Raw genomic sequence first — 26,502 nt, 5'->3', positions numbered from 1 at the left:
GGAATCACCTTCATTCACCATGACTTGAACATTCTACCTAAAATAATAACAAAGCTAGAGATGGTGGCATAAATTCGGAGGCAGAGGCAGGCAGATCTCTGTGAATTCGAAGTCAGCCTGATCCACAAAGTGAGTTTCAGGATGCCAGAGCTGTTACACAGAGAAACCTTGTTTTGAAAAAACAAGATGATGATGATGATGTAAAATTACAAATGACAGATATTTTTTCATAGGTAACATAACAATGTATATATGAAACAACTCAAGTTATCCAGATTTATGATAAGCTAAGTATGGTGGCTTAGCCTATAATCTCAGCACTTGGGAGACTGAAGCAAGGTTGTGCCAGTCTATGCTAAAGGGTCAGATCTTGTTATCACAAAAACAAAACCAGGCTGGCATAGGCCTATAACCCCAGCACATGGGAGGTGGAAGTATAGAGGGAAAGCCTGCACAGTGAGACCCTTTTTCAAAACCAGCAAAAACCAACCAGAGAAACACAGAAAAAAAACCACTTCCTGTGATAAAAGATACATAAAAAGCAATAGTAAAAAAAAAACAAACTCACTTCAAAATTAGAGCAGTAGGGTATGGTAATGCTTGCCTTTTATCTCAGTACTTGGGAGGCAGAGGCAGTTGGATCTGTGACTTTTGAGGATAGCCTGGTCTACATAGTGTATTCCAGGACAGCCAGGGCTACACAGAGACCCTGTCTCAAAACCAACAAACAAAAAGCACCAGAAGCAAATCAGCTCCCTAACGATACACTAGAGACCACTGAACTGGGGCCGTAGCTCACTGTGGAGTGCTTGTCTAAGCATGGTTAAAGCCTCAGGTTTGATTCTTAGTACTGAGCAAGAGGAGCAAAGGACAGCAGAGATTTGTATCTTGTTTGTTTGTGCAGCGCTGGCTGGCCTGGAATTTGCTAGGGCCATGCCTGCCCGCAACTGAGGCATCTGTTGAGGTGGATCCACACTTTCTCATCCTACTTGTCAGTCCTGACAAGTATCTTCACTCCTTCCTTTCTTCATGGAGACTGAGACAGAAGCAAAAGATAAGTGATATGCTGAGCTCACAACACGGGTGACCATCTCTGGCCTTAAATCTTCTGCACAAAAATATTAGTTTTAGAAGCCTTTTTAAATCTTTTATTTATTGTGAGTGTGGTGGTGGTGGGGGCTGCTGATGTGTGTTTGTGCAGAGGTCAGAGAACAACTTGGTAATCCATTCTCTCTTTCTACTTTCCAAGGGTTCTGGAGATCAAACTCAGGTCATTAGGGTATTGTAGTAAGTGCTGAGCTATTGATCTAAGTATGAGAAGCTTTTAAACAGTTCATTATGAGGATCATGCTTGCCAAATGTGGTGGCTCATGCCTTTCTAATTCCGGGCCTGTGGGGCAGAGTTTCAGGTCAGTCAGGATTATGACCCTGATTCACAAAAAAAAAAAAAAAAAAAAAAGCCTTTCATGCTCTGACTGATATTGTTCATTCTAAAATAAGAAAATGGGGGTTGGAGATTTAGCTCAGTGGTAGAGCGTTTGCCTATCAAGCACAAGGCCCTGGGTTCGGTCCTCAACCCCCCACCCCAAGACAAAAATAATAAAACAAGAAAATGTTCAACCTCAGATTTTAATTTCATGTTTTGAGAAAGAGTCTTTGGCCCAGGCTGTTCTTGAATTTACTATGTAGCCAAGAATAGCCTTTAATTCCTGATCCTTCCGCCTCTGCCTCCCAGCTGTCATCAGCTCACCTAGACTGATGTTGTTGATTTAGACAAGATCTCTATATAGCTCTGGTTATCCTGGAACTCGCTCTGAAGACCAGGCTGGCCTTGAACTCAGAGATCTGCCTGCCTCTGCCTTTCAGCGATGGGATTAAAGGCGTGTGCCACTAGCACCACCACCACCACCACCACCACCACCACCACCACCACCACCACCACCACCACCACCACCACCACCACCCTGGCTCTAGGTAATTCTTAAGTCAGACATCTCTAAATTGGAGGCTGAATTTTGTGTCACAGATAGTGCTACAATGTAGTTTCTACAAGATTTAAAAAAAAGTACTGTAAAATCCCAATCCTAATGTGGTCTAAGGAAGAGAAGAATTGTGTTTACTTTTAAAACAAGGGGCCAGGCCTAGTGGTGCTCGCTTTACACCCCGCAGTTAAGCAGCGGAGGTGAGAGATCTCTGACTTCCAGGCCAGCCTGCTCTATATAGCAAGATTCCAAGCCAGCGTGGACTACAGGGTGAGACCCTGTCTCAAAGGGGAAATAAAAAAAAAGTAGCCGGGGCGGTGGTGGTGGTGGTGGTGGTGGTGGTGGTGGTGGTGGTGGTGCACCATGCCTTTAATCCCAGCACTAGGAAGGCAGAGGCAGGTGGATCTCTGAGATCAAGGCCAGTCTTGGTCTACAGAGCAAGTTCCAGGACAGCCAGGGCTACAGAGAAAACCCTGTCTCTCAAGGGGTAGAGATGTGGTGGTGGGGTATAAGTCTGTTCCACAGAGGGTATACAAAGATGCTTTTTAAATAAGGAGCAATGTTCTTCATACAGGTAACATTTTAATACAAACATAAAAGAGAAGGGATATGGTATGGCCTAGACTGTCTCTTCAAAGGACTGAAAAATTTCTACCTATCTTACAATAAGGTAAAGGCAAAGGCAAGTTACAAAATCATATGCAAGTCTAATGAGACACTGTTAACTTTTTAAAATTGTTACAATAAATTTAAAATTCCAGATAAGATAGACCTGTGAGCTGGCCTCATGCATGATCCCGTGAAGGCTATGAATGCAGCCTAACATCTGTAGATGACAATTTCAAAAAGCTGGTCTCTCTTGACAAACACTGGTAACAGAAAACTAGCAACAAGTTTATACTTCACATACAAATACGATGTATACCACCAACTGAAATAGAATTAGGGCTCAGACTTACCTTAGTAGGAGTTCTTTGGGAAGTTTTTTATTGATTACAGCTTCATCACTGTTTGAGAACATCTGTAAAAAAAAAAAATCCATTAACATTTTATCATGTTCATAGTTAGGAGGCAATACCCTCAGGAGAAAGGTTAAAAGAAAAAAAATATTGGGGAGCCAGCAAAATGGTTTAGGAGGGAAATGCTTCAATGCCTGATGATCTGAGTTCAAATCCTGGGAACCACAGGTAGGATTACTGATGCTGAAAGCTGTCCTCTTACCTTCTTTACAAGGGGGAACCACAGCCAGATGTGTCAGGTACAAGGTATGGTGGGGCAACACATCAGCTTTCTAAATTACCACAGCCTTATATCCAATCTAGTGCCTACACTAATCTACTAATCTCTAATCATAGAAGCCTCTCTTGTCCAGTCTGTAAAAGGGACTTTCTGTGTTCTGAGTTCCTATTGGAGCGCCTGTCAGAGATCCACCTGCCTGTCTCCCAGTGCCGGGATTCAGGGCATGCACCACCACCGCCCGGCCACAGGGGCTTTTTGTTTTGTTTTGTTTTGTTTTTGTTTTTGTTTTTTTTTGGTTTTTCAAGACAGTGTTTCTCTGTGTAGTTTTGATGCCTTCCTGGAGCTTGCTCTGTAGACCAGGATGGCCTTGAACTCACAGAGATCTGCTTTACTCTGCCTCCAGAGTGCTGGGATTAAAGGCGTGTACCACCACCACCACCACCACCACCACCACCACCACCACCACCACCACCACCACCACCTAGCCCTTTTCTTAATGGTATTTTGTTGTTAGATTCATGACTTTGGTGTGCTACACAAGAATCATAAAGATTTCCTCCTATACTTTATTCTATGAGCCTTATAGTTTCAGCTCTTACCTTTAGGTCTATGATTTAATTTTTGTATACAAGAGGTGAGAACTCACTCATGTACTTGGATATCTACACCTACACACTAGCAGTTCGCTGTCAGCTATTTGATTTTTCTTTTCCCAGTGAGTCGCCTTGGCACCTTTATTGCAATCACTTGAACCAAAGTGTAGAACAGTTTCTGGATTCTCAATACTGTTCCTTTCAATATATGTAATTTTATATCAATTGCTTATTATTTTGATTATTGTAGCTATATAGTTACATTTTGAAATTAAGATCTGTAAGGGTCTCTGTACATTTTCAAAATAATTTGAGCAATTCTAGACCTTGAATTTCTCTATGAATTTGGGATTAACTTGTCAGTTTCTGCAAAACTCATTGCTGAAAACTGACTTGTGAGTGCACCATACACACAGAATTGGAGGACACTGCTGTTCTAAACTTAGTAGTTTTTCAAACTAGAATCATGGATTATATCTCCATTTATTTAGAATTACCTTGAATTCTCCCAATAATTTTGAAATTTTGTCCTGGAACTCCCTCTATAGACCAGGCTGTTCTGGAACTCAGAAATCTGCCTGCCTCTGCCTTCAGAGTGCTGGGATTAAAGTCGTGTGCCACTATTGCTTGGCTTTAATTCCTTCATTTAAAAAAATATTTTTTTAAATTATTTTCCCAATGGTTGCTCTCGCAATTCCAGTATGCACCTTAACTAGCCACAATATACCTCAGATTGCTCATCTCCTATAAAATACAGAAACTATACTACAAGAGAACTCTCCTTTTTCCCCTTTTCTTTTTTGTGATTATATGTCAATCTGATAAACCCCAAACTATAGTTATTATGCAACTGTCTTTCAATTCAGCTAAGATAATAAAAGAACAATTTATTTATAGTTTTATATATTTACCTCTGTAACTAACATTCATAGTGTTTTTTTTCTTCAAGTTACCATCTGGTACCATATCCTTTAAGCTTGAACAACCTTTAATAGTTCATGTAAGGCAGATCTGCAAACAACAAATGTCTTGGTGCTTGCTTACTGAGGATTTAAAAAAAATTTCCTCCAATATTCTGTGTTTTGGTTTGAGGTTTTAAAACAGGGTCTTGATCTATAGCCCAAGTTAGCCTTAAACTCATATGTTGTTATTTCTGAATAACAGTGTGTGTGTGTTCTCTGGAGAAACAATATCAGTAGAAGATCTGTGTATCTCTGAATATATCAAGAGATTAATGTTAGAGATTTTTAGCATGTTGAGATGATGTCCAAAAGCCCAGAAGCTCTCATGTCCAAGGGTAGAAAACAGATATCTTAGTTTAAGGGAGAGTGGGAAATATCAGAAAAATACTTTATTTCTTATCTATGTATCCCTAAAGTTGACACACAAAATTATTGGCATAATTTATTGACCAGTAAAAATTAAACATAGGGCCTTGAATATGCTAAACAAGCACTCTACATTCCAGCCCTTTGAAAACTTGTCTCAGTTACACAACACTTACTTATGTTCATGTGTGCACTGGGAGATGGACATCACAGCACACAGAGAGGTCAGAAGACAGCTTGCAGAACTTGCTTCCTGACTTCTATGTGGGTCCCAGGGAGGGAACTCAAGGCCCCAATTTGGTGGAAGGCCCCTTAACGGCTAAGACATCTTGCTGGTCCTTACTTTTATTTCTGAGGTCTCGTTGAGTTACTCAACTTAGCTTCTTGATTCAGGCTTCCGAATCAAGATTGTAGGCAATGTTCCAGACTGCAGGCAATGTGTCATCACTCACTCAGTGTTTCTCACACAAACTTTTGGTTGTTTTTTTTGAGACAGGGTTTCTCTGTGTAGCCCTGGCTGTCCTGGAACTCACTCTGTAGCCCAGGCTGGCCTCAAACTCACAGAGATCCGCCTGCCTCTGCCTCCAAAGCACTGGAATTAAAGGCATGTACAACCACCAACCAGCCAATAAAGCTTTTATAAAAAGAGAAATTCATGTAACATTGTTTTGAAGTGTGCATTTTAGTGGGATCTTAGTGCATCTTAATGTACTTAAAACTGCTGTGCTATTACCATCTTTCTAGTTCCAGAATGTCCTTATCCCCACACAACACTCTGTATCCATTAAGCAATCACTTGGGAACATATTTTTCTTCAGTCTATGAATTTTTCTATGCCTGGTCACTTCATATAAAGGAAATCGAAACGTGACATGTTATGCATCACTGATCTCTTTTTATAACGGTTCTGAGATTTATTTACATTGTACTGGTATCAGTACTTCATTTCTCTTCAGATCCTTTGACTATACTACATTTTTGTTCATTCATTTATGTTGGTGGTCACCCAGGTTGTTAACAGGCCTTTGGATATTGTGACTACTGCTGCTATCAGCATTCCCCCGCCCCCCCAGGGTTTCTCTGTGTAGCTATGGAGCCTGTCCTAGAACTCACTCTGTAGATAGACCAGGCTGGCCTCAAACTCACAGAGATCCGTGTCTCCTGAGCGCTGAGATCAATTGCGTGCACCCCCCCCCCCCAGCTGTGGTTTTTGAGGCAGAGTCTATGTTGCTAGGGCTGCTTTCTAACACATGAACTCAAAGTGATCTTACTGCCTCAGCTTCCTCAGTTATGACTTCTGGCATATGACACCCAAGCCTAGCTAGAATTCTTTCTACTTTCTTTCTAGTGTTGCTGGGGACTGGCCCCAGAGCCTGACTCACACTGCTAACAGCTCCACTGGAAGCAACACCCAACCCCACAAGTCTTGATCATCTTTTGTCTAAAACACTGAATATCATCCAACTGCTTTCTGGCTCTTCACTCTTCCTTTTGCTTGCCTTAGGCTACAGATCCTACCACAGACTCCCAAAGGCTTGGTTACGGGTACGTATCACCACATCTGAATGGCTAGTATTTCTGATGAAAGTCAGTTGTTAACCACAGTGCTGTTCCTTTGTATATGAACAATTTTTTTTTCTTGTTTTCCAGATTGTCTTAAAACAGTCTGAGCCGGGCGGTGGTGGCGCATGCCTTTAATCCCAGCACTCGGGAGGCAGAGGCAGGCGGATCTCTGTGAGTTCGAGGCCAGCCTGGGCTACCAAGTGAGTCCCAGGAAAGGCGCAAAGCTACACAGAGAAACCCTGTCTCGAAAAACCAAAAAAAAAAAAAAAAAAAAAACAAAAAAAAAACCCACCAGTCTGATAACAATTTAGCCAGGTGCAGATATCTTTGTATTTACTCTACTTTTAAGGTCACTAAGAAACTAACCTGTACAGATCAGCATTTTCATCCAGCAGGGCATGGTGGCACATGCCTTTAATCCCAGTACTAACTCAGGAAGCAGAAACAGGCAAATCTGTTAGTTTTTAAGTAGCCTGGTTCTACACACTGACGTCTAAGTCAGCCAGGGCTACATAGAAAGACCCTGTCTCAAAATAATAAATACATGTATTTTCATCCAATTTTTGGACACAGGCTGAGCATTATTCCCAGTAGCCCAAAGACAGATGTAAGTTAAGTGTCCATCTACAAATGAATGTGTTAGCTGGGTGGTGGTGGTGGTGGTGGTGGTGGTGGTGGTGGTGGTGGTGGTGGTGGTGGTGCAGCACACCTTTAATCCCAGCACTCAAGAAGCAGAGGCAGGTGGAGCTCTGTGAGTTCAAGGCCAGCCTGGTCTGCAGAGAGAGATCCAGGACAGGCACCAAAACTACAACAGAGAAACCCTGTCTCCAAAAAATAAAAAATAAAACAAAATGTGTTAGATACATGTAAGTGGGAAGTTTAAGAGAAAAAGAAGCCTCCGGGCTCCCAACTTTCCTTACAAAGGAAGTATGCTGAGGAGTTACTTGGGGTTGAAAGGTAGCTCTCAGCTGGCTACGGGTGTCCATGCCTGTAACACCAATGCTTGGGAGACAAATGCAGGAGGATCATGAGTTTGAAGCTAGCCTGGGCTAAATACTGAGACCATTTCTACAAAAACAAAACTAAAAACAACAACAACAACAACAACAACAAAAAAAAAGACAAGGCTGAGGAGACTCTTCAGGGGGAAAGACTCTTGCTACCTAGCATGAGAACCTGAGTTCAAATCCCCAGAATCCAAAGGAAGCCAGGTGGGCCGTGTACCGGTAATCCCAGCCCTTCAAGGGAGACACACAGAGAATCCCTGGGGCTGACAGAGCAGCTAGTCTGGTGGATAACGTGGCAAACAACGTAGATGGGTGACAAGTAGGTTGTCCCCTGACATTTCCAAGCCCACCATGGTACGTGCACATTACACTCACACACATGAACATGGCAGTGAGCACGCACACCACACTTGCACATACCAACACATTAAGGTCAAAAAAGAAAACACAACACTGGGCAGGGGTTTCAAGGCCTGGCCCTAAGAAGCACCGTCTTGAATCACTCCTGCTAACACATCAGAAAGTCTAGGCTGGACTTCAGAACAACAAAGGACCATGTGGGAAACAGAACCGGCTGCCAGCAACACCAGAGCCTCACACTCTAATAAAGGCCTATTACATTCGCCAGAAACAGTCAAGCTGCTGGAGGACCGCGTCCTGCCGAGTGGCCTTTTCAAGAGACGCAGAACTGCCAAGGTGAACTAATTATTCTCAGCTACTCAATGCTACTGGAGGTTAGCGGGTACTGGACAGCAACTACTACAAAAAAAAAAAAAAAAGAAATGGTTCTTCATTGAAAAAAAAGTTATGACTAGTGGTCTCAGGTCTCATTTTCATAGATCTGAACAAACTTTGTAACATCCAATAGTATCCTGGTATACATCAAATCTTACAGTAGTAGGAACACTTTGGGGAAAGATTAAGACAAAATTCATAAAGAAATGCATAGTTAAAGCTGGACAAGTTTCGTTTTGTTTTGGTTTTTTGAAGACAGGGTTTCTCTGTGTAGCTCTGGCTATCCTGGAACTCACTCTGTAGACCAGCCTGCCTCTGCCTCCCTAGTGCTGGGATTAAAGGCGTGAGCCACCACCACCACCACCACCACCACCACCACCACCACCACCACCACCACCACCACCACCACCACCACCCAGCTGAGAAGTTTTTTAAAAATACTTTTCTTATACGTAGTTTTTACAAGGTTATGCCCTTCCCTCACTCAACTAACACCAGATGTTTTTCCAACTGGCTGGGTTTTTTGCCAGAATCCAAAAGGAAAAACATTTTTGTATGCTAAATAAATCTGAAAGAAAATAAGGTTATAATTTCCCCACCCAAAGTTTTTCCTTAGTAGAAAATGTAATTGCTTTTTAGAAACAAACTATGGCCAGTATATTACCACACCATGACTAAACCTCTCCTAACAAAGACATGTCGAGATAAAAACACCAAGGAAGGAATACATGGAAAAACACACTCAGTACTTAAGAGTCAAGCTGTCTGCATTGGATGTCTTTTAACATCTGACTCAACAGCATACATCTCTTTTATGTTGATTTCTATCTTGTTTACTTAGCCTACATCCACTACCAATTATTGTCTTGCACTTCAGATTAAAGTGGCCATATGCACGCATGAGACAGAGGAGGATGGCGGGTGTCCTTACTCCCTCGAGACAGGGTCTCTCACTCACCTGGAGGTGTCTTCCAGATGGGCTAAGCCAGGCAGCAAACCCTAGCGACGTTTCTCTTTGTCCCTCGTGCCCAGTGCTGGAGTTAAAGGCATGTGCAAGACCACATGCAGCACTTACATGGGTGCTAGGAATCTGAACATGGGTCAGCAGTATTATGTTATACATGCACTGAGCCATTTCCTGTGCCCTCTTTACACTTCATTCAGTTTTTCTGTTTTTGTTTTTTTCTTTTTTCTTTTGTCCCCTTACTTGTATTTATGATCCAGAGCAACATTTTAAGTCCCTGAGAACTCCTGAGTTCAATTTCCAGGACTCATATTATGGGAGGAAAAAAACATGTCTACAAGTTGTCTTCTGACCTCCACAGGTCACTGTGACATGTGCTAAATAAAAATAGTATTCAAATAACACAAATGGTACCATTCCTGCCTTCTGGAGACATAATCACATAAAACACCATTTGAGACTATTATAAGAGGTTAAAGGAGACAGCAATTATCCAGTGATTGTAGCAGAGATGGTGAGAAACAGTTGGATTCTAGCCATGGAGTTCAGGAATCCCTTTTCTTGCAGGGGGTGGTGGCACATGTCTTTAATCACTCAAGAGTACTGTTTGTTTCTTTTTGTTTTTTGAGCAAGGTCTCGCTATTATGTAGCTCTGGCTGTTCTGGAACTCACTGTGCAGACCTGGCTGGCCTCAAACTCACAGATTCACTTGTCTCTACCTCATCAAGATTAAAGGTATGAACTATGACTGATACAAATCGTATAGCTTTTAATGACAGCAAATCCTATCATCTCTACTTTTACAATATAGGATATGCTTAATGCAAAAACATGAAATGCTCCAAACCCAAACTTTTTGAGTGCCACAATTAGAAAATCTTCACCTGACCTCATATGTTAAAACAGAAATATAAATAAGTATAAATTTACTTCAGTCTACAAGTATATATAAAGGAAACACAGATCAGGGCTGGAGAGATGGCTAGGACCTGGGTTCAATTCCCAGCATCCACATGCGGCTCACAGTCTTAACTCCAGTTACAGGGGATCTAACACCCTCACACAGACATACATACAGGCAAAAACACCAATGCACATAAAATAAAAATAAATAAATCATAGTGTGTGGGGGAGTGCACACTTTTAATCCCAGCACTTGGGAGGCAGAAGCAGTTGACACTCAAGTTGAGGCCAGCCTGGTCTACAGAGCAAGTTCCAGGACTGCCAGGGCTGCACAGTGAAACAGTCTCAAATAATTTTGTATAATAGTCTCAAATAATGTTTTCAAAAAATTACGTCTTTAAATGTCTACAAGGCCATCCATCATCATCTCCTGCCCCATCCACACCATTCCTACTGATAAGTCTTTGTCCTTTATTCCAGTCATAGCAATTATTAGTATTTTATATATTACATATTATCTTTTATAACTTATCAGTCTCCCCTAACTAGATTGTAAATTCCACCAGGACAGGACTTTGTCTGTTTGTTCCCTTTTACATCTCCTGGTATTCCTAAGACCAGGCACATATGAGGTCCTCTCAACTTTGAGATGGGGCTACAAGGGCCATCTTCAAATTGTAACTCTGGCTAGGTATGAGCCTGTCTGTAACGCAAATCTTAAAAAGTCTTATTAATGAAAACAAAACCCGATGTCAGGTATTGGGGTAAACTGGAAGATCAGAGAAGCAGAATAGCCACAGCTAACCTCACCTTGCCAACTTCTCAGTCGATCCTGTTTCCTCAGACTGGAAACCTTGGAGTCCTCATCCGGAATGAATGTCAGCTGAACTGCTGCTAAAAGCCTAAAAGCTTAACCAGGCTCTAGTTTCTAGTCCTAACACTTTTTATATCTTTCTGCTTCCTGCCATCACTTCCTAGGATTAAAGGTGTGGCACCATGCCTGGCTGTTTCCAGTGTGGCTTTGAACTCACGGAGACCCAGACGGATCTCTGCCTTTAGAATGAGAGGATTTTTTTTTTCTTTTTTTTTTTTTTGAGACAAGGTTTCTCTGTGTAGTTTTGATACCTGTCCTGGATCTCACTCAGTAGCCCAGGCTGGCCTTGAACTCACAGAGATCCACCTGCCTCTGGCTCCCAAGTGCTGAGATTAAAGGCGTGGGCCACCACCGCCCGGCTGGAATGCTAGGATTAAAGGTGTGTGTGTGTGTGTGTGTGTGTGTGTGTGTGTGTGTGTGTGTGTGTGTGCGTGTGCGCGCGCGCGCGCGCGCGCGCGCGCGCGCAAACATTTTCCCAACACTTAATAGGTAGAGGCAAGAGGCTCAAATTCAGCCTCAGCTACACTGTGACTGTGTGGCCAACCTAGGCTACATGAAACCTTGTCTTAAAAACACTGGGGAAGCAGACTTCTGAAGCACCTGTTTTCTAATCTATAAAAGTAACGAAACTAGGGGCTGCAGAGATGGCTCAGAGATTCTGAGCACCCAGTGTTCTTGCAGAGGACCCGGGTTCAATTCTCAGCACCTACATGGCAGCTCACAACTGCCTGTTACTCCAGTTCTAGGAGACCCAATATACTCTTCTGGCCTCTGGGGGTACCAGGCACACATGTGGTGCATAGACATACATGCAGGTAAAATATTCATACACAGAAAATAAAAACAAATTTTAAAGAAGTATTCTCTAAGAGATTTTTAAATAACTAAATTCAAATTAAAGCATAAACACGAACATACTATTTAATATGTAAGCAATCATACACATAAAATAATGATCTATACTCTAAACCAGACAGTGGTAGCACATGCCTTTAATCCCAGCACTCCAAAGGCAGAGGCAGGCACATTTCTGAGTTGGAGGTCTGATGGGTTTTTAGCAGTGCTCTTACCCTTAAGGAAAAGTCATGAAACAGGACAGAATCCACTAACAAGAGTTTTATCAAGATAAGGAGAAAGGGATAGATGTGATCAGGCCTGTGGACTCATGTGAGAAAGAGGGCGGGGTGGGTGGTGGGGTGGGGTCTGGGGCCAATCTTTTGAAGACCAGGCCGCACCTGGTCTACAAAGAGGCTACACGGAGAAACCCTGTTTCAAAAAATCAAATACAGACAAGAACTATTCTCTAAGTTTTTAAAAACTAAGTTTAGCAGGGTGGCAGTGGTGCATGCCTTTAATCTCAGCACTCAGGAGGCAGAACCAGGCAGATTTCTGTGAGTTTGAGGCCAGTCTGGTCTACAGAGTGAGATCCAGGACAGGTATCAAAACTACACAGAGAAACCCTGTCTCGGAAAAAAAAAAAAACAAAACTAAGTTTAAATTAAATCACAAATATGAACATGCTGTTTAATGTATTGAACACTATTAATTTATTATTCTAGGGCTGGAGTAGGTCAGTAGTAAAAGGTGTGTGGGAGCGGCTCGGACTGATCACATATCTTTAACCCCAGCACTCGGGGAAGGAGCTGAGACAAGAATGAGACCAAACATTCTGCCCGAGGCTGACCCATGGCCCAGCTGCCGATCCTGAGAAGACCAACAACTTGGAGCATTGGTGAGATTGCCCTACTGATCAACCTGCTCAATTGAGATCCATTCTGGTGAGACTGCCCTACTGATCAACCTGTTAGCTGAGATCCATTCGGGAGAAGTTCCAGAAGCCCACAGCCTGCAGTCTGAGGAAACAAGATCAGCTGAGAAGTTGGCAAGCAAGTAAAACATGACCCGAGAACACAAGAGAAGGAGCCGTCCAGCTGCCGAACCAGATCACCAGCCTCATAAGCCCACCCTACACTGACTGGGAACAGGTAAGGCCCCATCTCTGGACCAGCAGACTAGATCTCTAGCCCCTAGGCCTCAGCCATTGGAGACCCAGGGACCAGGCAGCTACATTTCCTGGCTCCCTCGCAAAAAAAAAAAAAAAAAACCCAGCCCCTTCGAACCCAACAACCACCAGAGTCATAAACCCACCCTGCACCGACTGGGAACAGCCATTGGAGCTCCAGGGACCAGACAGTGGCCTCTTTTCCTGCCCCCTCATCAAGAAAACCATCCCATGTGACACCAACCACTGGAGGCATAAAAGCCCACCCTGCACCGATTGGGAACAGCTGCTCCCTGAGACAGAACCCACTACCACTGACTGGACTAAGCAGCCACCGGAGAAAGAGCCTAACAGCACCGATTTAACCAAGAACTCCCAGTGGACCAAGACTATCAATTGGAACAAGAGAGGCACCCTCAGACACAGACACCACCTGCACCGAGTGGAGGAAGAGATGAGTAGACGCCAGTGCAAAAATACAGGCAACAACATAAAGACCTATATGGCTACATCAGAACCGAGTGATTCTACACCTGCAAGACTTGAACACACCAAGAAGAAAGAAGAAACACACGCAGAAGAAATCAAATCTAAAAGTGACTTTAAGAAGATGATAGATGAGGGATTCAAGATGGCGGAGACAAGCAGACAAAGGTAGGCCTGTGGCAGCGGCCTGCGGAGGTGGACGAGTGACTTTGGTGAACCTTCATAATTTCATTTGTAGATCTTTCCATTTCTAATTTATAAATACATTTGGGGTTATAAATTATAAATGTACTGCCTCCTGTCAACATTGTATACTTCTATTTGATTATTTCTGTGTCAAACATTATATGGAAATGTTTCCAAGTATTTTCTGTATTAACTGTGAATGAATAGAACAAAATAAATTGCCTGTGATGGAAAAATAAATAAATAAAATCCCCCCCCCCAAAAAAAAGAAGATGATAGATGCTCTTAAAGAGGAAATAAAAAAAAAATCCCTTAAAGAAATGGAAGAAAAAAACAAACAAAAATTGGAAGAAATTAAGGAAAGCCAAGTAAAAGGTATGTGTGTGTGTGTGTGTGTGTGTGTGTGTGTGTGTTGGTGCTTACAATGCTTGAAGCGCTGTGTCCTAATTGCCAAGCCAACAACAACAACAACAAAAGTTAAAATATTGTTACTTGAGGTAATTGTTTAAAATAGCTGACTTTCTGAAGGAGGATCTGCAAAATGTCCTATATATGAGGTTCATCGTTATGAAGAATAATTCATAAATTGTTTTTTTGTTTGTTTTTTGAAATGGGGTTTCTTTGTGTAGCCCTGGCTGGAACTCAGAGATCCGACTGCCTCTTCCTCCTGAGTGCTAGGAGTAAACCTAAATTGTTTAGTAAAACATTCGTTATCTTTGAGGAGAAGACAGTTCAGTGGTAGGGCACTTGTCCAGGACGCCTGAGGTCCTGGGTGCTTTCCTCAGCATAGGGAAAAGCCCGCTTTGTAAATAATTCCATGCTACATAATAAATGCCTAGAATGACGAGTGAGTGAAAGCCGCCTCTTGGCTACTCTTTTCTAACCTTATTTCTTTTCTATTTAAGTCTCTGGTGACTGTTCAGCTTCAGAGAAGCAGCAACTTTAATTAGCATTCTCATTAGAAGTACTGTTTTGAGCATTGGTGGGCAGATCTCTGCGTTCAAGGCCAGCCTGGTCTACACAGTGCAGTAGCTCTCAACCTTCCTAATGCTTCCCCCCTTTCATACAGTTCCTCATGTTGTGGTGACCCCCAACTGTAAAATTATTTTCATTGCTACTTCATAACTGTCATTTTGCTAGTTATGAATCGTAATGTACATACCTGATGTGCAGGATATCTGCTATGTGGCCCCTGTGAAAGGGTCGTTCAGTCCCCAAAGGAGTCATGACCCACAGGCTGAGAACCGCTGCCATAGGTAGTCCTTATTCTAGATGCTTCAGATTTGCAAAATGAGTGATTTTATTGGGGGAGGGAAAAAACAAAAAGAAAGACTGCTAGATTAGGGAAGGTAGAAAATGTACTAGTTCTTTTTTTGTTTTTGTTTTTGTTTTTGTTTTTCAAGACAGGGTTTCTCTGTCTTGCCCTGGCTGTCGTGGAACTCACTCCATAGCTCAGGCTGGCCTCGAACTCACAGAGATCCGCCTGCCTCTGCTCCCGTGTGCTAGGTGGGATTAAAGGGGTGTGCCACCAGGCCCAGCTTGAAATGTACTAGTTCTCACACCTACATGACACTTTGTTGGTGGACACAACAGAAGTTTTTACCAACGCAATAGACCCTGACTTCACGTGACTAAAAAGCTACTTTGTTTTCTTCATCCTTTATACACAGGTAAAAAGAGGCTGGGGAAATCAGTCAACTGTTAGGAATACTGGCTGCTATTCCAGAGGACCAGGGTTCCACTCCCAACACCCACATGTAACTCCAGTTCCAGGGGATCCAATGCCCTCTTCTGACCTTCAGGCACATAAGTAACACAAAATCATACAATGTATAAAAGTTACTGAGGAAAAGAAAAAAGAAAAGATTTACAGTACCTGCTAATGAACAATTAAAATGCCAAGTCAAGGGTTTGCAGATCTGTGCTGGTCTAGGAGTATGCTGCTACAGGATTCAAGGTGGGGGCTTACGCAGACAGTCCCTTGAGAATGAAGCTGGGCATGGTGAGTCAAGTCTGTAAACCCCCTACCTATGGAGGCTGAGGCAGTACAATCATCTCATTTTCTAGGGTAACCTGGGCTACTCCAATAAGACCCCATTTCAAAAATCAAAACAAAAAAGTTTTCAATTTATCCTGTCTTTTGAACCAATTCATCTATATCTTTTAATATTTGAATACTGAAATTAATTTCAATAACAAAATGAAAATGTTAAGGTATTACGCTGACTTTTATAAAGAGAAGTGATTTATTTGTGAACTATTAAAATGTACTTTGCTAGGTGTGCTGGCACACAGGCCTGTGACCCACACAAGGAAGCAGGAGGGTTCTATAGACCAGCTGGGCCACAGAGCTAGACTCTGTCTCAGGGAATAAAATAACAAAATAATTACCGGGTCTGAATAGTCTACCTGCTTTTGAAACAGGTTTAAAAATACTGGAGATATAGGTTTCCCCTGTGTTGTCAGAATTCTTGGGCTAAAGCCATTCATTTTCCTGCCTCAGCCTCCCAAGTAAGCAGGGCTTCAGTGTGTCACTACACTGAGCCTTATAAAGCGTTCACGTGTGGGGCCTGGTGAGATGGTTCAGTGGCTAAGAGCACTGCTGTTCCAGTGAACCTACATTCAGTTCTAAAACCCATATGCAGGGGCTCACAACCACCTGTAACCCAGTTCCTCTGGGCTGCTTGGGGGCACTGCACTCATGTACACACACACACACACACACACACACACACACACACACACACACACGACATTCATAATTAAAATAAAAATGGAATTTTAAAAAAGAAGTATACTTGTGGGTTTCTTTGTATATATCATAATTCTCAAGTGAAATACTAGTATTACTTATATCACTACTTTGAGTAAGTTCCCTTTACAGACTTCCATTGTCTAAACTCTAAAGTTTCTTTTACTGTGTTCTCTGCAAAGAGATGAGATGGTTAATTCATTGCCAATGTCTTAAATATCTTTATAAATCCTACTAAAGAAAAGCAAATCAGCCTTTCTGCCCTGACTTCTGATAAAAACAGACTTTTGAAGGGTGAGGTTGGGGTGGGAGTCTACTGCATTATGACCAAGCAAATGCTTTTGCTAAGAAATGGGTATAATGATTGTATGGCATCCTGGAATTTGGCATGCTGTGGTTCTTACCTCTTAGTGACTGTGGGATTTATTTATATTTACAGGGCCTATTTACTAACATTAGCTTTGAAGCTGGCGTTTGAACTATGGCTTTGCTACTTACGATCTATGTGACCTTAGAGAAGGTTTTTTCAGATTAAACTGTTTGTGTCTCTGATTTTCAGTCTCTATAATGGCTATAATACCTCCACTGTGAGGTGTAAATTCCAACCTTGTGCAGCATTAGCAAGCTGCCTGCCATACAATGAAGGCACAAGTAATTAATGCTTACAGCAGTTACTTTGTAGCATACAAGTGTTTGTAAATAGGCTTTTTGTAACTTAATGTTTTAAACACTTTAAAATACCTCACTGTTTATTTTGTGTGTTTTGCTGTTGCTGTATTTTGAGACAGTGTCTCATTATGTAGCCCTGGCTTGCCTTCAACTCAGAGTTCTCCCTGCCTCTGCATCCCAAAAACTGCACTACACCCAGCTACTTTTGATCTTTGAGAACAAAGTATCATGGAGTTGTCAACGACCTCAAATTTTTACTCCTCTTGCTTTCACCTCCAAAGTGCTGGGATTTTAGGTGTACAACCCCTCCACTCTCCAAGAATTTATTATTTAGAGGAAAAGGCCTTTTACAAAGTGGGAACTATAAACTAGTCATCTCCTAATTTGATCCAGTTTTCTGTGCTGGGTTGATTAAACTGGAGGACCTCTGAATTTTGGTCTGACTAAAATGTAATAATTCAGCATTTTATTACAGCCATTACTATACTCATTGTTAGGCAGCTGTGAGAAATGTCTACACTGGCATTGACTTGTAAGCTGACATTTAAAACACTGGATCCGTCAGCTCTTACCTCGGAAACTGGCCCTTCTTCCCCCTCTAATCCCAGAAAAGAAAGCTATGATGGAACTGAACACAGGCAGGCGATGCTTTCATGTGTGCAGGAGGAGCACTGTGGTGCTGATACCAACACTCACCCTTATCAGCTGTTGACAATGGCTGCATGCGCTGAATGTACAGAAGTTTATGCAGAAAAAAATCCTACTGCAACTTATTTCTGCAATCTACTTATAGAAAACTGGTATTTTGAACGCTGGGCGGTGGTGGCGCACGCCTTTAATCCCAGCACTCGCGAGGCAGAGGCAGGCGGATCTCTGTGAGTTCGAGGCCAGCCTGGGCTACCAAGTGAGTTCCAGGAAAGGCGCAAAGCTACACAGAGAAACCCTGTCTCGAAAAACCAAAAAAAAAAAAAAAAAAAAAAGAAAAAAAGAAAACTGGTATTTTGAAATGTCCTTTGAATAAATTAGAATATGTGCTTAATGTGTAACTTCCTAGTACATTATCACGAACTGTAACTGTAAAAGATAAGAGGCTTCATTAATATTCAGTGTTCTTAGTCACAACTGACCCCTGGGTTATATAAATGCCTCAGAAATGTAAACCTGCCTTTAAAAAGTACAACCAAAAGTACAGCTTTGCTAAGGTCAACACATTCCTTAAGATGGAAGAGAGGAGGTGGGAACGAGGCTCAGTTGAGTGAGTGCTCGTCCAGCACGCACAAAGCCCTAGGCATGAATCCTAGTACCAGATAAACATGGGCCACAGAGGCAGGAGGATCAGAAGTGCAGAAGGACGTTCTGAGCTGCACAGAAAGTTTGGGGTCAGCACGGATACTCAAGACCCTGTCTCACAAATGGGACAAACAACAGAATGGTCAACACTGGGGGAGGGGGCAGATAGACATGTTGTAATTTTAAGACCAACCAGGGCTATACAGTGAATTCAAGGCTAGCCTATGCTACTTAAGCAAGACTTTATATCAAAACCACCCAAGAACTGTATTTATTGTGGTTGTTTTCTTTATTTTTACAGTGCTGGAGATCTAATCCAGGGCCTAACCATGACCTGCCACTGAGGTTCAACACTCACCCCACCAGTGCAAAATAATTCTCTTTACACAGACCCTGTATTTCTCAAGTGGTGGATTATGGGCACTAACTGACACAAACTGCATGAGTTTATCAGTCTCTTATCCAGACAAAAAGCTTTGGTGTAAATACAGGAATCAAGATCTCAGGGGACCTAACCTTGGCATTGCTGTGAACTAACATTGAGCCCTGAGGAAAACTGCTGTACTTTGTCTTTATGGCTTTAAAATAAGATTGCCAATATCCATTTTTTTAGTCATAACATGAGCTGAACTGATGTTTAGAAATTAAACACCCGCCGGGCAGTGGAGCACACCTTTAATCCCAGCACTCGGGAGGCAGAGGCAGGTGGATCTCTGTGAGTTCAAGGCCAGCCTGGTCTACAGAGCTAGTCCAGGACAGGCTCCAAAGCTACAGAGAAACCCTGTCTCGAAGCCCCCACCCCCCACCCCTGCAAAAAAAGAAATTAAACACCAAACTCTTGCTGTTTAATAGTGCTTTTTGAGTTATAAGATTATTAAGGAAAAACAGCTTTTTTTTTTCCTTTTTTTTTTTTTACTGTAACCCTCCCACTTTTCAAAAATAAATGGGTAACCTGTGTGGCCTTGAAATTTGACACTTAAATTTTTACATACTACTCATCTCTTAAAACAGTAGTTCTCAACCTGTGGGTTTAAAGGGCCTTTTCACAGGGGTTGCCTAAGACCACCAGAAAACACAGATATTTACATTACGATTGATAACAGCAAAATTACAGTTAGAGTACCAACAAAAATAATTTTATGGAAAGGTTGTGATCTTAGGAAGGCTGTGAGTGACTTATGGTGTCTTGTTACTGTGCATTTTAAGTAATCCTTCTTAGACCTGCATCCTTCTTAGTCTGCATCCTTCAGTGAATCGTAAGTCACATCAACAGGAGCCAGGCAAAGGAGCTCAGCATGCAGCCCTGACAGCCCAAGTGCCATCCTAGGACCCACACGGTGCGGGAGAACTGACTTCTTCAGAACCTCCAACCCCATAAATTCAATTTAAAAAATCTTTTTAAAGCTTACATCTTTTTAAAGTTACACCAACAGACACCATAGTTCTGTAACTGGTATATTTGATTACACTTTATTGAACAGATTTGTATACTGCCAAAGTTCATGTCCATTTGTAATTTCTGCCTTACCACCGAGGTATGACCAAGATCAATTTACTACTCATTTTTACAGTGTTTCACTTTCCTTTCTCAGTGTGACTACAAATACCTGAGGCTGAGGAGTAGACAGAAGAAACTGCCAATATGGTTCCTGCTTCACCAAACCCTGTCTACTATACTGTAATACAATAATGGGTGACTTTAACCTTACAGAAATGTAAAGGACTAAGCAAATGGATTCACGATGTTCCTGACTGCAACTGTCAGCTATGGCCTGAGTAAGGCCAAGACAACATCTTAATACCATTTGTAGAAATATTTTGGTAAGAAGATGTTACTCACTGGACATGAGATTATCCACCTATCCCTATAATTTACATGTGTGCCAGTTATTTCATATATGGGGGGGGGAGGTATTCTAAAGTGATTCTGTTCATTCAAAGTCTTCAAAAGCTAAAGCAAGGGGATGGAATGCAGCTCGATGGGAAGAGTGTTTGTTTAGCATGTGTGTAGAAATCTTTGTTTTTAAAATCACATAATTAAGAAAAATGAATCAAGCAAAAATGATATCCCACAATCCAATATAACCATCTATTGTTAGCTGGGACTACTTTAGAATCAAGTAGACTGCAATGCATTAAGAAAGAACACTATGGGGACTGGAGAGATGGCTCAGAGGTTAAGAGCACTGGCTGCTCCTCCAGAGGTCCTGAGTTCAATTCCCAGCAACCACATGGTGGCTCACAACCATCTGTAATGAGATCTGGTGTCCTCTTCTGGCCTGCAGGCAGACATACTGTATACATAATAAATAAATAAATCTTAAAAAAAAAAAAAAAGAACACTATAAAATTACAGTTGGATGTCTGTTTCTTCTGAGTTAGTATCTGGCTGAGGACCTAACTAAAAGTCCACTGAGCCCAGAGGATCAGGGAGGAAAAGAGCACAGTGATTACTACCATGCAAGCACTTACATTTGGTCGGTGTAAGAGCACTCATTCTCCCTCTCTCTTAGATGTCCTAGGTATCTCAGAATATTTTACTTTAAATACCTAAAATTGCTATTCTAGAACCACAGCACTAGACTAGTTAAGAGTACTAGAATTTTCAATTCAGTTTCCAACTTGTCACAAGTTAAGGGATGGGAATAGATCTTTAGCCAATAACAAAGTACTCATTAATTTGCAAGGAAAAACGAGGCCAAGGTTTGAAATGAAATAACTTTGGAGATTAAAATTTATTTTACCTTTTTTTTTCATTTTTACACAGTAGGTATTGAACCTGTGGCTTCACTCATGCGAGGCAAGTGTCCATCACTAAACTATTTCCCCAGCTCAGAATCCAAGGACTCTGAAGAGAGCTTGCTGCTCTTTATTTATTTTTTTTTAATTTTTATTTATTTATTTATTTATTTTATTTTTTTTGGTTTTTTTTCGAGACAGGGTTTCTCTGTGTAGCTTTGTGCCTTTTCCTGGAACTCACTTGGTAGTCCAGGCTGGCCTCGAACTCACAGAGTTCTGCCTCCCAAGTGCTGGGATTAAAGGCGTGCACCACCACCACCACCACCACCACCACCACCACCACCACCACCACCACCACCACCACCACTTGCTGCTCTTCTGGAGGCCCTGGGCTCAGAGTAGAGTAGTAGTAGGCTCACACCCTTTGTAATTCCAGCTCCAAAGGATTTTATAATCTCATCAAGCCTCAGTGGTGCATGCCTTGGATCCCAGCTGTCCAGAAGCAGAAACAGGAAGATCTCTGTGAATTCCAGGCCAGCCTTGTCTACATAGTGAGTTCCAGGCCAGCCAGGACTACTCTGTAAGATCTTGTACCAAAAAAAATAAAAGCAGACTCAAAGCATAGATTGCCCGGCCTGGTGGTGCAGGTCTATAATCCCAGTTTCTGACTAGTACATGAGGATCCACAGTTAAAGGATACTGAGCAGACTCAAGGTCAGCCTGGACAACTTAGTGAGACCCTATCTCAAAAAAAAAAAAAAAAGAGGGCTTGGTTGTATCGTATTAGGAAAGCACTTGTCCAGTGTGGGGGAAAACATTTTTAGCAGCATCACTAATCTTAACAGCATATTGACAAATGACCTAAAATAGAAGGATACTTGATGAGTTAGTTGGATATGACAGCCCACACCCGTACCCCAGCATTTGGTAGGCTGAAAAAGTTGTAGCTTGCCTGGGCTATACAGTGAGTTCCGTGGCAATCTAAGTTATGAAACAGGAGTCTATCTCAAAAAAGTCCAATTAGGAAACAAAAGGAAAAATACTTTATGCCAGGTGCTAGTGGCCCATGCTTTTAATCCCAGCACTTGGGAGGCAGAGGCAGGCGCAGGAGGATCTGTGAGTTCAAGGCCAGCCTGGTCTTCAGATTGAGTTCTAGAACAGCCAGGGCTGTTATACAGAGAAATTCTATCTTGAAAAAAACAAACAAAAATACACTTGGTGGAGTTTTTGTCCAGTGAAAATTGTCAGATAGTTGGGAGAATGCAGCTCAGAGGAAGAGGGCCTGATTAGCACACATGAGGTCCAGGTGCAACCCCGAGACAGAAGAAGAAAGAATGGAGACAGACTGTCAGATAATTGCTTTTAAAATCAATCCCTACAATGTTCAAACTAAATTCTTGCCATGAGTTGGCACACACCTTCAATCCCTGTACTCTCTAATCAGAGGTAGGCAGATCTCTGTTGAGCCTGAGACCAGCCTGATCTACATATGGAGTTCCAGGGCTGCAGCATGGGAGACCCTGTCTCAAAACAATAGAGAAAACAACACAAAACTAATAACAAAGTCAGGCATGGCAGTTCAGCCTGTAATCCCAGGCCTTGGGAGGATGAGGCAGGAGGAGCCAGAGAGGTCAAGGCCACCTTTGGCTACACGGTAATTTTGAGACCAGCCTGAACTACACAACACCATGTCTCAAAAACATAAAATGGAGGGCTAGAGAGATGGTTCAGCGGTTAAGAGCACTGGTGGCTCTTCTAGAGGACCTGGGTTCAGTTCCCAGCAACCACATGGTGGCTCACAACTGTCTGAAACTCCAATTTCAGGGGATCCAACACCCTCACACAGGCAGACATATATGCAGGCAAAATACCAATGTATGAAGATAATAAATAAATCATTAAAAAACAAAACAAAACAAAACAAACAACAACAAAACCCCACTTAACCACGACTGGCAATGGCTAAACAAGCAAAAGTGCCTGTCTACTCAAGCATCACAACCCAAGTTCGACCCTCAGAACCCACAGCAGGAAGAACAAAGTGATTCTAAAGTGGTCCTCTGACCTCTACACAGTGGTACCTGTATTCACAAAAATACATCACACACACACACACACACACACACACACACACAATTTCAAAAACAAACAGAGACCCTGTCTAAAACAACAGAAATGAGAGGAAGCTCAGAAGTTAAAAGCACTGGCTGCTCTTGCAGAGACCCAGGCTCAGTTCCCAGCACCCACACAGTGACTCACAACATCTGTAAACTCCAGATCCAAGGGATCTGATGCCCTCAGAGGACACTGACACACATTTGGTGCATATACATACATGCAGGCAAAATGCTCATACACATAAAATAAAAAGGTTTTTTTTTAAATTGGTAAATATGGGTAATATGCAGAATGTTCTTCAGAGGATATAAAACCTTAAGGAAATAAAAATGGTGTTTTAATGTTTTGTTTGGGGTTTTGTGTTTTGTTTTTAAATCTACATCATAGCAGTATTGTGAGACTGAGGCTGCAAACTGTTTTTGTTTTGTTTTGAGGCTGGGTTTATGTTGTCCAGGCTGATTTCCAGCTCACAGGCTCCACTGGTCCTCTTTCTTCAGCATCCCAAGTGTCTGCAACAACAGGCGTATACCACCATTCCAGCTTGAAACAGCATATGAGAGTGTTGCAGAAGAAATGATCACGGACATCTGGCTCTGTACATTTTTCTTTTGTTAAGTCACAGATTCATAGGTTACTGAACCAAAAGGTACTTAAAGAATTGCTTTTAACTCCCTTGTTCAGTGAAAAAAAAAAAAAAAAAAAAAAAAAAAAAAAGGAAAATCACCAGACCAGACAAATTAAGTGATAATAGTTATTAGTTCATGGCAAAACCTGGATTAATAGCTAGGTCTCCAAGCTGTACAGTATGCTCTTCCATCATGCCATACTATGACTTTTGTTACTTTGGATAAAATGAGTTGACAAAGTAACACAAGCAGGCCAAACAAAGACAACACCCCGTGTCCCTGCTGTCCACAGTATTACATATTTATAAGAAAGTCAGTGAAGTATAATGAAGAATAATGAATACAGATTCAATATGTCCAAAATAGTGTCTTTCACTTCCTAACTTATGGTCTTAACATCTCCAGGCATTGATTATAAAATATTTTAATGTCAGCTAATGGCAACACTATGGCTTTTTAAAAATGCTAATTAAGATTTAAAAAAAATACATTCAAGTAAGAATTTTCCCACTATTATGGTATTTTCATTCCAGATCTATTAAAAACATGACAAAGTAGAAACTGAACTGGAAAAAATATCAATTTGAAGCTAATGGCAAGACTATATATTTAAATGTCCCTTGTTAATCTTGCTAAGTGTTAAGGTAAAGTTGGTTAACACAATTAAAATGAAAAACACATCATTAATTTGACAGCATATACAAAATAAAATATATTCAATGGATTTTAGGAAAAGCACTTTTCCACACATTTAATGGGCTTTATGATGAGTTACACTAAAAAACAGAATCTGAAAATGTTAAGTGTAAAAAGTAGAGATTGGGGAGCTGGAGAGATGGCTCACTAGTTAATATCATTTAACTGTTCTTGAAGGGACACAAGCTCAGTTCCCAACACCACATCTGTGAGCCCACAGCCGCCTAGAACTCTAGATTCAGGGGGATCCTGGTTCTCTAACTTCCACCGCACCTGGACTCCCATGCACGCACATGTACATGCACACACGTATTCATTCACAAAATAAATCTCTGAAAACAAAACAAAACAAAAAAACCCCGAAGATTAGAATCTTGGTCCTCTACTGTTAAGCTGCCCAACTTTAACACCATAACCTCTTGGGTCCTCACTTTCCTTGAATGTAAGACAGAATTATAAGAATCAAGATTTAGACAGGACATGGGGTGAAGCCTGAGATAAGAAGGCTGTTGAAGTTTCTGGCCATCCTGGCTATGGTGTGAAACCCTGACTCACAAACAATGTGGGACTGTAGAAATTGTTGGTAGTTAAGAGCACTTGTAGCTCTTGGAAAGAACCTGGGTTCAGTTTCTAGTACCAATATGGTGGCTCACAATTATCGGTAACTCCAGTTCCAGAGGATCTGATGCTACCTTCTGACCTCTGTGGGCACCACGCAGGCAAAACAATCATACACATAAAATAAGATGTATCTTTTAATTTTTTTAATTAAACAAAAAACACAAAGTAACAGAACAAGGAACAAGAAGTTTTTCATCTCTAGATCTCTTTCACTCTCTAAAGTCACCTGCTTTGGCTTTACATAGATGCTGCATATTTGGCTTATATAACCAGTGACCTCTCTTGGTTTTAACTTTAAATTTTTCCTTTGGGGACAGTATTGGAGGGCACAAGGTTTGAACAGGGTCTCACTCTATAACTCAGGCTGGCTTGGAACTCAGCATATAAACCGGACTGATTGGAATTGGGGGTGGGGGCGGGGGAGTAGGTAAATCCTGCTTCAGTCTCCCAAGTGCTAGGATTACAGTTTCCAGCCACTAGGCTCAGTTTAATATAAAAGCTTTTTTCTATATCTGGCTCTCAGAATAAGACATAAAGCATGTGGCCTCTGATCACAACATTCAAAAGTATACAAAAGAAAACATTCCCAAACTGGACTCTGTGGTACATGCCTGGAATCTCAGAACTCAAGAGACAGCGCTAAGGGGACCACTGAGCGTTCCCGGCCAATTTGGGCTACACACTGAGAATTTGTCTCAAAAAAACAAAGGCTGGACGAGTTAGCTCTTGCAGGGTCTTGTGTTGGGTCTCCACTATCACAAAGACCAAACAAAGAAACACATACACACACACACACACACACACACACACACACACACACACAAAGAGAACATTAGAACTCTCCATTAAAAGGTTATACTGAATCCGGTATGCAAGGATAAGTCTCATCTTGGGGTGAGGCAAGAGTCTCTCACTTGTATTACTCATGATCACAATTTGAAATTAGCTATTATTTTCTGTATAGATTTCCTCAACTCACAAAAATTCTCATTCTGAAATAACCCACTTAGAAATAATCAGCCCCTTATAAAGGATTCTGAGCTCTGAGGGTTTTTATTTTGTTTTTATTTTGAGACAGGATTTCTTTGTGTCCCTGGGTGTTCTGGAACTCTCTATGTATACCAGCCTG

At 41.7% G+C, this 26,502-nt stretch overlaps 1 protein-coding gene across 3 annotated transcripts in view; it reads right to left on the bottom strand.

Annotated features, from left to right (window-relative positions):
• Fbxl20 (F-box and leucine rich repeat protein 20) overlaps window positions 1–26,502 on the bottom strand; it is a 65,108-nt gene that overhangs the window by 35,933 nt on the left and 2,673 nt on the right. For all 3 annotated transcript variants that reach the window (XM_028889511.2, XM_028889513.2, XM_028889512.2), the window contains exon 2: window positions 2,942–3,003. In XM_028889511.2, the coding sequence (XP_028745344.1) occupies window positions 2,942–3,003 (62 nt within the window). The remainder of the gene's footprint in view (window positions 1–2,941; window positions 3,004–26,502) is intronic.

Source organism: Peromyscus leucopus, chromosome 8b, assembly GCF_004664715.2.
Source record: "Peromyscus leucopus breed LL Stock chromosome 8b, UCI_PerLeu_2.1, whole genome shotgun sequence".
In the NCBI taxonomy this organism is placed as follows: Eukaryota; Metazoa; Chordata; class Mammalia; order Rodentia; family Cricetidae; genus Peromyscus; species Peromyscus leucopus.
Note: the sequence above shows the minus strand (reverse complement) of the source record. Positions and strands in the feature narration are given on the sequence as shown.